General features: G+C 37.9%; 1 protein-coding gene across 1 annotated transcript in view; it reads right to left on the bottom strand.

The window, feature by feature from the left end:
* Positions 1-4,303: 4,303 nt before the first annotated feature.
* Positions 4,304-14,342, bottom strand: part of LOC139692224 (sperm-associated antigen 17-like) — a 49,541-nt gene continuing 39,502 nt past the window's right edge. Inside the window, exons 25-26 of the mRNA XM_071590288.1 lie at positions 13,032-13,232; positions 4,304-4,363 (exon numbers count right to left, since the gene is read on the bottom strand). Of these exons, the coding sequence (XP_071446389.1) occupies positions 4,304-4,363; positions 13,032-13,232 (261 nt within the window). The remainder of the gene's footprint in view (positions 4,364-13,031; positions 13,233-14,342) is intronic.

Raw genomic sequence — 14,342 nt, 5'->3', positions numbered from 1 at the left:
ATCTCATCTCTTTACGGCACGGTTGGAGTTTTAGGGAGATCAGGTCACTGGGGCTGTATTAATATTCCCTTGCTGGATTCTTTTGTGTACGTGTCAGTTTGACATATTTGTCTTTTTAAGGCATGGCTGCTGATGGCATGCACTTTTTTAGGCCATTAGAAGTAGAATCCATGCAGCGATTGTGCATTTTGTGTGTGTGTATGTGTGTGTGGGTGTGTGCATTCATACATCTTTTGATCAGTAGGTGTTAATATCCAACGAAAGGGGTCATGGTTAGCCCCTCAAATCAAGTGTGCATATTCTAAGCATTATCTTTTATTTATAGGAGATGAATGGAAGAGTGCAAGTAGCGACCTGTGATTTCATATCTAAACATGTATTTGTTGAGGTTTGGTTGTTGATATTTGTGCTAAAGTTGTTATCTTTTTCTTGCCATAAAAGTCATGATTTTGTATTGCCTGCATAAGTGTGTATCTTTCAGATTTTTGAATGTTGGAACATGAATTTATTTTTGAGTATTTTAGTTTTCTATTTCTCTGTTCGATTTCCTACGTCAGATGTTCTATTCTTTTAGTGTCCTGTAACTCAAAGTGATCGTACTTCTTTGCGGCTACCTTAGTCGGAGTAATTAATGAAGGAATGCTTGAGTTGGTAGACTGTATGATTGTTTACAAAGAATGGCATGTTGTCTGTCGTTGATCAGGTGTATAATAGGATACTCTGAAGTTTTGTCCAGTTCTTATGCTTGTTCCACTTAAAGTTGGGATCTCTGGGTGGACTGAATAGTTTTTCCCATCATCCTGTTGGCAACAGAAATGTAAGGGTGTGATGTGTTGAATAAGTTTCTTTTCTCATGGAAAGTACTCCATGCATGGGTGTGGGAGGGTTTATGGACTGTGAGGGACACACAAGGGGAAGGTGCCTTATGGACAATGCAGTACATACATAGGAATTTTCTTGCTACAGGGTAATGTTTCGTGAATGCATAATGGTGGTTTACCATTTACATATGGTGAACATTGAACAAGGAAGTGGTAGCTTCTGGAGGCAAGCCAACTGTAGGTTTAAAGAATGATGTGCCATTGTAATGAATCTTTGTAATTTAAAGAGAGAATGGGCAAAGGAGGGAAGTCGTTTACTATTTTAGAGGGCTCTATTTTAGAGTGTGTATTAATTTTTAAAATGTTGTCGCATAAATTCACAAGATCCAATTTTGGGAGCCATCAGCAGCTGTCATCCATGTGAGTCTGCATGTGCACTAAGGCCTCCCTTAATGACCGACTCCAGGTATTCTATTGCTGTTAAGTCTTTATCAAGTGTTGCTAATATGCATTACATAAAAGTGGCATGATGAGAGGCTTTGCTCTGTTCCTCTACCATGGTCCTTGTTTCAGTCAGTCAAACACTTCGCTTCATTACTGGACCTCTTTTGTTCTTTTCTACCTTCGGTCTAGGATCATATGCTAGTGATCTTCTCTTCCATAGAAAGAAAAAACCCTTTGTCTGATATAAAAGTCTCAGTTATGGTGCATCAGAAAGAGATTCCTCAAATTATTTCTGTAAGACTCATTGGTCGGTTGTTTGTGTTAGTAATTAGGGGTGGCAGCATGCATGTTTCATGAGAAAGCCTGGATAAACCTGTTTACCATCCTGTTCCTTTTCCATTGCCAGAATAATGGCATTTAATTTCTTTGTGACACGTATTGTCTAAACAATGTGTTAAGGCTGGAAGGTAACCTATGAATGAAAATTCAATCATCCAACCAACCGTGAGTGGGTGAATAATGTATGGCTGGCCGCTGTTTAGGCCTCTAAATTGGCTCTTTAGTGAATGAGTGCTTTCATTAATGAGTATGAACCTCTTTGTGAGTGTTTCACTTGAGTCAGTTTTTTCCATTTTCTTTTTGAGAACTCGTTTTTCACATTGAGAAGTGAGTTATTTATCGACGACTTGTTAGAATAATGAACATTCAGCTAGTGATTTTTTTATGCTATTCAAATAATTGTTACTATTTGATAAAAATTCTATTATATTCTACCTGATTCAGTCAAGACTTGGATAAAAATTTTCTGTGATAAAATATTCATCTTAGAATTGGTAAGAATAAATATATGTATGCTTAGATTGTGTCCTTTGGTGAATTGTTGAGTCCGTAAAAACTTTGATACATGTATGCTGGCTGATTTGACTGTACAGGCAATAATGCACCTTCCTTGGTGAAGCCACCATTAGCATTTGTTTTTTGCCGTCTTATTGTTCATGACAGGGAAGCCAAGGCCTGCCTTGGATTTTCATGCCCTTCCAATCTATAAAATGCCCAGTAAACAATTGGCTGCTAATTATTGTGAGTAGTGTAGGATGTTCACGTATTGTGTCTAGGTGTCTTCGATTTGTGTAGGATGAAATTACTTGAAGTAGATTGTCATGACTTCTTTCATTTGGCTTGTTGGTTAAATTCATAGGGCTGGTATTATGACCTTCAGTGAATAGTCCTGGGTAAAATCACCCAAGTATAGTGGAGAATTTGTAATTGGCATCAATATAATATGCCTATGTGTTTACTACACATGAAAAAATGTAGTAGATTGATTTCAGTGTTATCAAATTTACCTAATGATTGTGAATTTCTTGTTAAAAATTGCCAGTGTTTGCTGGGAAGTAGCTCTGGGAGAAGTTTTGTGGGAGTTATTGATGTAAACATTTGAAATGGAGGTCATAACATTAGCTCTTATTCAGTTTGTTCTTCCTATAGCCTAAAATGCCTGCTACATACTGTGTACTTCTAACTTCATGTAGAGGTTGAATCAATCACTGTTTGCTCTGATGGTGGGTCTACAGTAGACATAAGTACATGACGTCAGCGTGTGTCCTTTGTATCTATGTGAGATGTAGGCGGAGGCCATTGATGGCACTTAGTGGCAGCTGTTCAGATGTCATGTATTAATATGGTGAAGTGAGATGTTGACAGAGGTCCCAAGTGGGAGCACAGGGTTGTGTGTGTGTGTTTTGTGATTGCACGGTGAGTGCACAAAGTCTTTGCACATGCACTTGTCTTCCACCTTTGCACGTGAAGCTGTGCAAGGCTCGTGGGTGTAGTGTGCAAAAGGTGGCGATTGACTCATTCCCTAGTGCTCTTGACATTGCTCTATCACACAAACACGGGTTTGCCTCTCCTAACCTGACCTTCCTTGGGAAAGTGGCTCTCTGTATTCGTCTTCCCTTTTTCTCAGGGGTAGAGCCTGTGAATTTAATAAAATAGATTCCACAGAGTCCCAATTCCCCAACCAATTAGCCAACTGAACCAAGGCTGAAGGGTTTCTCTTGGTCGGTCGGTCCTTCTGGGAACCAATTATTTTGGAGAAATTTCCAGAACATCAGTACCCTCTCTCCCTCATCCCCCCAGCCTATGGCACTGCTTTGTCTATCCTGTTTGAGGAGCTCAAGTTGAACTCGTTTGAATGTTGGGGGGGGTTGTATCAAAATATTGCATCAAAATTTAACATTAAAAGCAAATCATTACAGATGATGTTGACTTCTTTTCAGCAAATCATTCAATGTAAATTTCAGCATAAAAATTGAACCATTTTGAAATATTCTAATGAAGGCATGCATGATATCCTAGCATCAACCATTGCCAGTAGACAAAACAACTACAGTTTTGAAATACCACTGAATTCCCAATAAATTCATGTCCTTAGAAGAAGTCCTGGTGTCGTGGGCTATCATGTCGTGGCCTATCCTTGTGCTCATGGACAAATGAATAGCAGAATTCTAGTCCCTTCTAGTAGGTAGGTGGCAGGAAATATGAGAAAATGATACTTATTGACATGCTATACCTGAATACATGATTTTCTTTCAACAGCCACTGTCAAATGCCTCCCATGGCCTTATTTTCTCCGTATACTGAAGAAAGTGTTAGGAATCAGTATGGTCAAAGCGCATATGGAGTTCCAAATAAAGTACAAATGAATGTTTGGGATGCAACACATTCAAAACATCTAGACTTGATTAGTTATGACAGTTTACTTTTGGTACTCTATTTTATAAGCATCAATCCCAGGTTTTGAAACGTACTAAATAGTGGCAGCATATAGCAGCAGTGTGTTCGTTCCTGGCACGTCGCCATTCCTCGGACTCTATAGAGGGAGCAGTTTGGGAGGGGGGAGGGGAGAAGGAGAGATGAAGTGCAACGAGTGGTGTGGGCCAAAAGGGCTCAACTGCCATCTGATTTTCATCTTATTTCCTGGCCATGGGTAAAGTGCAAATGCATGCAAATTCCATGCTAGGAAATTTTCCATACAGCTATAGATAGTAGTATATTAAGTTGCTGCATTTTGCAAGTTGCTTGCTGTTCTCTGTGACCTGCATTTGAACAACAAGATTTGCTAATGAGCATGCTAAAAGAGGTATGAGTAGGCAGGAGACAAAATAAAGTTATTTCATGATTAACGGTCAAAAAACGAAATGAAAAATGTAGACAGGACTTGAGTATGATAGCTTCCATCGGCAAGTATTCTGGCACATTAGATGGTGATCCGTGGCACAATTTTTGAAAGTTTTGGACACATTTTAATTTTATCTATTTTAAGTCATTGTATCATTTCAAATGTGTCTTTTTTTGATTTCTCAATGATACAATTTAATAAATGCATATCATTGCTACCAGCGTTTCTGCTGACTTATGCTTTTGAGGTCTGCTAATATTTAACCATATGTTTTGATTTGGAAGATGTAAAATAAATAAAAGTGACATGTAGGAAAGTCATATTTTTTGAAAAGATTATATTTTTGAAATTGGATTTTATGGTATCATTGAGAAATGTGATGTGAGTCATTGATAAACTTTCTTTTAGCAAGTCTGTGGTTTAGTAAGATTGGGGCTGCGTGATGCCCTTGTCGCCCTCACTAAGGTGGGGGAAGGTATTATGACCTTGTGGTATGTCATGCAAAGTTCTATGCTGGTGCACAGAATTGGTTATTGTTTGCTCTTAGTGATAATTTTGAGGTATACTATGAAAAGTATGTGCGAAAAAGTTCAATCTTCCCAAACTTTTGATTTGGCATCTGTATTATCTCCCCACCTGTCATTTGATGGAAAAGACTACAATGTTATCTTATTTAATGATTTGATTTGGTAGGATGGACAAAATCATGGTTTCAGCTGAAAACATGGGTGTCCTTACAGTCCAGTGGAAAATCCTTTATTTTGTAGTCATTGTCTTGTCAGTTTTTTTTATATTTTCATGTGGTGCTACTATTTAATTTGTTGGTAAAACACTTCTAATATTATTTGTGTAACAGGTGATCATAAATGAGTCACATGAAGGATTGGACCAATATCATGAATGGCAGATTCAAATATGAGTGAACATTCAATTGCTTTGCAGTGGAATATTGAAGCACAAACATCCAAGTATTAGTTCTTGTAATGTTGTTTAGCAGAGGTTAAGCCTGGGAAGTTGTTATTTTAAAGTTACCATGTTTTCTCTTTTCTTGTAAGCTGGGAAGATGGGTCCCACTATTAACTGAGGAAATAACTTAGTATTTGTAAAACAATGGTGATAAAAGTGTAATGATATTGAATGAAGTGTGCCTAGGTATGGAAGAATAATTTGGCTGTGTTGATACAAACCATCCACACCCTGGAGCTGTGTCTGACATTTGTGTTGCTTTCATTTCAAATGGGCACCTTTGTATATTTACTTGTATAGTTGTGTGGTTGCAATGAGTTATGGCACCCTCAGACTTGTTGTATATTGCATTTGTATATTGATATGACGACGATCATGTTGCTTTTGTGAGAGATTTTTATGATATTTATAAAAAAATACTTCAAAGAAGCATTGCCAATAGCCAGGCATTTTTGGCATAACTGTGTTTTCTAGTCTTCAATGCTGGATTAAAAAAAAAGTTGAATGGGACAGTGAAGGATCCTCTTCTTGCCATCTCCAAAAAGGTCTTGCACTTGCGAGAGTTTCTTGTTAGGGGAAGTGAAAAAGCGTTTTGATACAGAAACATGGGTGGTGGATGAGGCGACCACATGTTTATCCGGGTGTAAAGTGGTATGGTGGGAAGTAAAAATAACTTGCATGTGTTCACTATCTAATGGGTGCACAGGAAAAGAAGTGGTGATGTGTGTGTGGATGTTGGTTGAGGAACTTTAATGGAGGGTGTCTGCACTTCCCACTGAAGAATGAGAGCAAGCCGCAGCTTCCAGTAAGAGGCGCTACATATCCAATAATAAATAATAATATTGTATGGCTCCTTCAGTAATAATGATAACCTTGCTTTATGTGTGTGCTGTTTTGTATTTTGTTGAAGTACCTATTTATGTCAAGTGAAGTTCAATACTGCTTTGCTGCTGCAGAAGGAAGGAAAAAAACCCCTTTTTGCATAAATATTGTCATTCTTGGGTGAAGAATGCTGTGGTGCAAAAATACCTAGTCTAACATTCACAGTTACTCTGAATATATTTTACAGTGATGTAATGGTGGTGTAGTAACTTCATTGTTAATGTATTTAATCAGCTGGTTTTTGTATTCAGAATTGCATTCTTATCTTTTGTAATTGTGTTCATAATGCTTATTATAGTAAACTTAAATTGTTATCCCCATCAGTGTATTTATTCATGTTGTAGCTCAGTATGGATAGCTAGATGAAGTAAATTTTAACACTTTTGAAAAAAACTGGCTGAATTCAATATGATTGCATTTTGCCATATAAATTGTCAAATTAATCAGTTGCGTACCCTGGAGGCATGATTTGACTTGGTGATCCCACCACTCTTAAGCTCATTCCTACATCACCCCCAAATAACTGCTGAAGAGTTAGTAGCTGACCAACCTATTTCCCCCCAATAGTGAACATATCCAAACTCAGTAATCCAAGTGCATTCAGCATCATCAAGTGTTGGGTCTCTATTTAAATATAAGGCGACTGCCACTTAATGTAAAAACTTTCATAAGGCCTAGTGGGTAGAGGATTTGTTGGCCGTCAAGAGTTCTAATCTCTTGGGACAAGCCAGTCTAAAAATTCAAGCTGTGTGATTTTTTGTTGATAACAGGGCAAAATGAGGAATTGCAGGGTCACAGGAAAAGGGACTTGACTCTGTAACATGTTAATTTTTCATTTAATAGGAGTTTTACATACCATACTAATGTCGTATATTAAAACTAACCCTTCGAGTTTATTATTATCATTGTGGCTCTGTATTTCTTAAAATTCAAGTTATTTCTCGGTTTATTTCAAAGTTTTTATTTTTCACTATTTTGCATTTATATTTACACTGTAAAGTAATTTTATTGTAACATTGCTGCACAAACTTCTATGTTGTCACAAAAAATTTTAGGATTTCAACTTTTAATAGTTATAAAGTGTTAAATTAAAAAAGTGGCTTTTTACATACCATTAAGTGGCACAGTATTTCTCATTAACTCTGCATTTTTCAGCTAGCAGTCTCCATTGATATAAATTATTGACAAATGTATGGAAATTTTTTTGCATAAATCATTTTGGCTGGCCCCAAGATTTTCACCTAGATCTCCTTTTTGACAGTCAGGTTTGTTACCCAGTTACACTACCAAGCCATGGACTTAAAATATCCAAATGGTAAATATCCAAAATGGTTTATGTGAAATTGTTGTTCCAACCCTGAGTTCCTTTTGTAGTCCTGATTTATTAGAGAGTTATTTTTTTCCTTGAAATTCCACATGACCATCTCAAGACCTCTGTAATGATTGAGAGGGGATATACATATAGCAAGGTGGTGCCCACATCCTTGACACCTCACCTCACTGCTGGTCAAAGCATACCTACTAGAATGTTTGTTTAATGCAAACTCATTGACTATTTTTTGGTGGTGATATTTACAACAAATTCCCTAATGGTCAATTACCTATTTCAACTGCTCAAGTGGAGCAATAAGAGTAAGGGAAAGAATAAAGAGGCACCAAAGTTAAGCTTCTCAGTCTATTATTTAAGTTTAGAAGTTTCTAGAAGTGATGGACCTATGGTAGTTCGAATTAAATATGAGTTGGAAATACTGATATTATTTCGATGAGCATTGTATTAATTAAAAAATCATGAACTTTTTATTTTATTGAGGAGAGACTTGCCACTTTTGTGGCATTTGATAGCTGTATAGTTGAACTTAACCCAATGGTCTACAACCTTGGCATGTAAGAAGGGCTTGTGCATTCTTATGATCCCTCGAGCTGTGCTGGTGAGAGCAATGATAATATTTCCTGGTAGGGTCACCCATGTCAGATAGATCTAAGAGTTGGTGCTAGACAAAAGGTAGCCCATGAAGTGTGTTCCTTTGTGAGGCAGTTACAAAGGCATCTGACCGCAGGGGGATATCCATGTGAGTGATGGTGTCAAATTAAATACCCTATGGCAGAAGGTAACAAAAAACAACTTCAATTCTCCCATTAAGCATGGGGGAATTGAAGTTGTTTTTTGGTTGAGATAACTGTATGGGTCCTGGCAACCACATGATTTCACCTGCTGGGTTTTATGTTGTGTCCATTAGTGGGAGAGAGAAGGCTTCCGTGGCCATCATATCATGAAATTCTTAGTAAAATTAGCTCCAGCCCAGAGCTTACTTGTTACTGTCATTACTACATCTGTTTACAATTAATTAAATGAAGTTTTTGGATGATCATGCTTTTGTTTTCGATCAAGTTTGGCAGTTATCCAAGAAGTTGCAAGTTTTGCTGTGTACATTGGAAAGTCAGTGCAATACATATGGAATGAGAATACATGTAGCAGTGAATTTTACAATAGGTGCTCAGAAACTTGAGCTGGTGGAGCAGCTAAACCATCTCAGAATTGTTTTGGGTTAAAATAGCCGAAGTGATAGGGATAAGAAGAAGAATTGTGTTAGGCAAAGAAGCTTTTTAAAGAGGGAATGCTGAATTAGGATGTTAATAAAAGACTTTATATAAAATAGATACAAAGCGTGGGTTTGTATTTCACAGAAACGTGGTTATTGAAACAAGATAATAGCGTAGATTGTAGGCTTTTGAAATGTGTCTGTGGAGAATGATGGAAAAGGTGAAATGGACAGAAAGCAGAATAAACGAGGAAATTCTAGCATTGGAAGGGGGGAGAGGGTATTGTTAGGAAAAATCCAAAGAAGACAGGAAGGATGGATTGAGAGAATTTTTTCCGGCGATTGGACATTGAAAACTCTAATAGGAGGAAGAGCATTAGGCAGGTACGGAGGGAGTGGAAATACATGGTTTGTATAAAAAGTAACGGGAAAACTTGTAGAAAAATAGATTTTTTTTACACATTGTTACGATGCCTCAAAATCCTTCAAAGTACATCCCTTGAGCGTCGAAACACTTGTCAGGGGCTTTTCCATGAATCAAAGGCTACCTGGTGTGCGGATTCCGGTAGGTCCTTAGGGGTACGCGTGCAAGGTTCTTTGTCGGCACTTGGGGCCCCATGGTGGTGTCCTTTGAGGGAGGATTTCACTTTTGGGAATAGGAAATAGTCTGCTGATGCCAAGTCGGGACGCCGTTGCTGAAGGTCTTCGCAAGCATACCCAGGACTCTGCTCTTGGTTGCCCGTCGAGACCTTCGGGACGAGTTTAGTGCAGATCTTTCGCATCACAAAATTTGTTATCTTATGAATACCAATATGATCTGCGATCATGCGCACACTTAACTGACGGTCAGAATTCAGCGCTTCACGCTCACATCAAGGAAAAATTAGCACCAATACTTATCAAGCAAACCTAGTATAATAGACATTTTGGACGGAATGAAGGGAGGAAGGAAATATGCAGAAATGAAGAGGGGCTTATCGTAGTGTCACATTTCAAGTTGTGCTTTGTAAGGAGAGGCAAGGAAATGTGTCACTGTACCATTGTATAAGCTATGCCCATGCAAAATCTAACTAAGATGATAAAATATCTAAAATATTAATTGCCCAAGCAAAGTGTCTCGGGAATTTTCTCTGATCCACAAGAAGAAAAAAATGTTCGTGGGTTTTTCATCTTTAGAATCAGACCAACTGAATATGTTTCAACTGCCATCAGCTGCCACAATACTGGTGTCAAATTCCATTCCTATAACACATATATTACACATTAATGTAATGTTTTAACAGAAATAAAATATTTACGCAATAAATCATGCGAATAAAGAAATGCATGATCGCCATTTATTATATACAGCACTCGTATTATTACTTTTCCAGAACTTAATAAAAAACGTCGTAAAGACAGACTTCAAAAACTTGGATGTCACTGCGCAATGAATACCATCTAAAATATACAAATATTTCTTTCACGTGAAGGGGTCAAAATTTACAATTTTGTTTTGAGGTTTTCGAGGCCTGCACAGTGCAGCTCGATGTATGTATCCTGAACTTTATGCAACACTACATGCATATATGCATGACAAGTTGCCTGCTCCGATAACACTAGGCGTTTATTCGGATCCTGTTTTGCCAGTACTTCAAACTAGTGGGGAGCAGCACTTACATATCCTAAGTTCCATTAGGGCTTCATTTAGGGCAAACGCAAGTTTCTAGGGGTCAGAGAGAATGATTGCTTCTATTTTGAGCGAAAGTAGATGGGAGTGAACTGACTGGTGTTGTAAGAAGCACGAATGTTTCACGCGAGTAGTAGTAGTGGTTTTTAGAGGAGGTGACCGACAGCTTAGGTCATTTGCGCCATCAGGGATGGACAGGAAAGGATAAAGGGTGGAGAGAAACCCGGCGGAGGTATTAACCTACTCTTTACCAAGAGGCGCCAAGGGGTCCGCAGCTTAACGTCCCATCCGACGGACGGCGTACTCACTCAAAGTGCCCTCCGCAAAGTACCCCAAGTAGGGATCGAGATACCTCTGAAAAATATTCAACACCGCCGGGATTTGAATCCGGGCCCTCTGGGTGGGAATTGCATTAGCCATCATACCATTCCGAGTCCCATTTTCTACGCGAACAGTGGAATCCAGTACAACCTCGCGATGGCATGTAGGTTATGCATTTAGCAGTACTTTTTAAAATAGCAACGCATTACAATATGAATTTACATTACAATAAAGTTAATTACACAAAAATTACTTTACTTGTAGAACTGCAGTGTGAAATGCCAGAATGCTTCCGGGAAACTGGTCTAGCGACGCACGCCTTCCACTTTGGGAACCTCTCACCCGTTTTTTGCTTGCTAATTAAATAATAGGGTATGCCATAACCTGTTACGAAAAACCACAGCAATTGATCTTAAGGTTGGTTAGATAAGTGAGGGCAAGGATCTTGCATTAATTCCTAAAGCGTGTTACATTTAAGCTCAGATATTAGGGAAAAACGCCAGTTCCTTTCCTTGCGCCAGCTGCTGGTTCCTAGTTCCAAGTCTGGCAGCCAGAAAATCACATAGTTGGGTAAGGTAAAGAAGCGGCGCTGATATTTGAGCTTCAGAGTCTCCAACAATAGACAATATTTGGTTATAAAAAACGGATTTGAAACAATTCTTTGATCTATTATCTTCTAGCTCACCTACTTTGGCCACTACCATCCAGAAAAGTGCTTGAAAATCCCTAGATGACTAACTGGACTCGGATGTATTTTCTTCTGTGGTGAAATTAGCGTATCTTTTCATTCATCATTGCAGCAATTGTGCGTACATGGCGGTCGTGTTGCAGGTTCACTATGAACCCTCCACTACTTTCCGAATGCCCGCTCTCGTTGTTTGTCTAAACATCTTGCGCTAATTTTGCTGTCTGAAATAACCTTCGGTTAATCAGCGTCTCTATGGGCGTGCTATGCAGTGTGAGTACAAATTTGAAGCACTTATCTGATATAATGTACTTTATTTCGGATTTTCCGCATAAAATTAGATATTTGACGTTTTTTGGCTAATTTTGGTCACTTTTTGAAGCGGAACTAATGAATAATGCCGAGAGAGCAAGGGTGTACATATATCGTAATTACTAAGAGGGCGACGAAGGCAGGATAGTTAGAATCGATTGCAATTTTTATTTAAAATTATACTTTACACGTGCAAAATCCTCACTTATCGTCTGATAGCATGCGGAAAACCCCCAAAAAAAGTTGCATTCCTACCGGGGAGGCTAATTGTAATGGGGATTAAACCCTGGGACCGTGTGTGAATGTGAATGTGCCAATATGATCCCAGATTTTAAGATGGCACTGAGACACTGTTTTTGTTGCTCAGAGAAAAAAGGATTTCATTATTGAACCATGAGTAATTGTCAATTATAAGAAAATTAAATAACGAAAATGAACTAGAAGCACACTCTTCGTGTGATCTGATAGATTTTTTATTCACAGAGAAAACTCCCAATGGTTTACCTGGTTTATATCAAATCCAGTTATTTCTCTTCATTCAAGTGTGGAGTTCTAATGACCTATGTAAATGAGGGAAAATATATATATTTAAACAGGTCAAAATGATTTCTGTCATACAAGCTTTCGAGTTTCACTGCTTGTGAAGTTTTTGTGGCTGTTGATTTTCATCTCACATCGTAGTAACCGTTATTTTACTGTTCGTGTCTATTACAACGCTGGTCAAATGTAGAGGGTGAAACCACAAAATTCTATCCAATATCTGAGAACCTCGAAAGTTTTCTTAAAACACAGCAAACAGTTGCAGAAGTCTATTCTAGATCCTAGTGTGCTTATGGAAACGATATCTACTTATCTTTTTAACGGGTAGCCAGGTATAGAACTTAAATGTTTACATTTGTCCGTAAATATTTCAATTTAGTGGGAATAAAGTTTGTAGGAAACATATTATGATTACATAACAGCAGTTTGATTAAGTTAATTCGTTAATAATGATCTGAGTGACTACCTGTTCCATTAATCCGTAGAAATAGGCGTCGCGCGCTCCGTTTTCCCATGCATTTTTGTCGATGTTGAAGTACCATGGCGAGTCTGATATGCTATTGAGGTCAACCTTGTGTTCAAACATTTTAACAAATAATTTAGATAATAGAACGAGATCATGAGCACTGATTCTCAATAAACTGAAAGAAGAGAGTTTCTCAAAACTTACCTCAGATATAAGCTCTTCGCCTTTATTCCAAGTGGATTCATCGCTATTATCGTTGGAAGTGAGGTAATTTGTTTCTTGTTTTCTAGCCATAGACCAGTAGGAAGTGTAACCTGACATTAACTTTTCAGCTAACTCATTTGTGTCATCTGGTCTTCCCAGAGATCCTAACTGCCTTACCACCAGCAGACTCAGAGCATCCGGCTGTTGAGAGCAAATGGCATATTAACAATATTTATTTGTCTAGATAAGGATGTTTTTCAATACCTTATGCATTTCCTATCCCTTCTTTCCCTTACATATTTCGTGTCTTTAATGCATTGTGAAAGTAGTTCAGGGGTTCCTTTTCGTTGGTTCACGACCCTCAAAGCTCTTCTGCCTAAGAGAGGTACTAAGGAAAAGGATAACCCCTGTAGTTAAAAAATTTGACAAATTAAAGAGGATCATTAAATTTTCATCATTGAAGAGGATCATTAAATTTTCATCATATGCAGGTAACAATGAAAATTAAACTTAAGATAATTTAAATGTTATATGTCACGGCGTGAAGAACAAACTAAACCTGACATCAGATAAGTGCAACACAGATTGAATCTTAAAAAATTCTTAAACTTGCGACAAAAGCATCCGTATTACACCATGCCTCACTACTTAAAACACGCACACGTACTTTCCATTACTAACGGATTCTCCAAATGATATCTCACTATCACATGTATGCAAACTTCTGCTCGATGTAACAGATAACTTCTAAATCAAGTTATTTCATGAACCACGAAAACTCTTCTCCTTTTTTGAGATTTTGAGGTGATAAAATTCTTTCGAGGAAACTTGAAAGGTGGATTCTGTACATAACAGGTCAGTCACACTATCTTGAAACAATCTTACTGCCCATAGAGTATTTTTTGTGAATATATTTGGGAATATAGATTGACTTCCCCCAAGTTAGGGTGCGTGTCATAAAAGGGACGTCATTTTATTTAAAAGAGCTGGATAATAATGTGGAGAGCCAAAATGGCAAAGACCAACCCGATGAAACTAATCTGTATCCCCTATTTCGATGCAAAGAATAATCGAATCTGTTTAATTTTCGCCGAGCGTGGCAATATCAAAAGCTTTTTTCTGTTCATGCTTGTGTTAATCAAATGAAACCACATGACTTCCTTTCTATCATGAAATCATTTTCATTTTTTATATTAACCAACTGCGCATATTTTACTGCAGTTATTGATAAGAGAGACAACTTAGGGATTTTTTCCCTGAAAAACTATAACTTGTAATCTCCACCCGCTCCTGTTCAAATTCCACTCAAAC

This window comes from Hetaerina americana, unplaced genomic scaffold (assembly GCF_022747635.1).
Source record: "Hetaerina americana unplaced genomic scaffold, ioHetAmer1.1.p SCAF_4, whole genome shotgun sequence".
Classification (NCBI taxonomy): Eukaryota; Metazoa; Arthropoda; class Insecta; order Odonata; family Calopterygidae; genus Hetaerina; species Hetaerina americana.
This window is presented reverse-complemented; position numbering and strand designations above follow the sequence as displayed.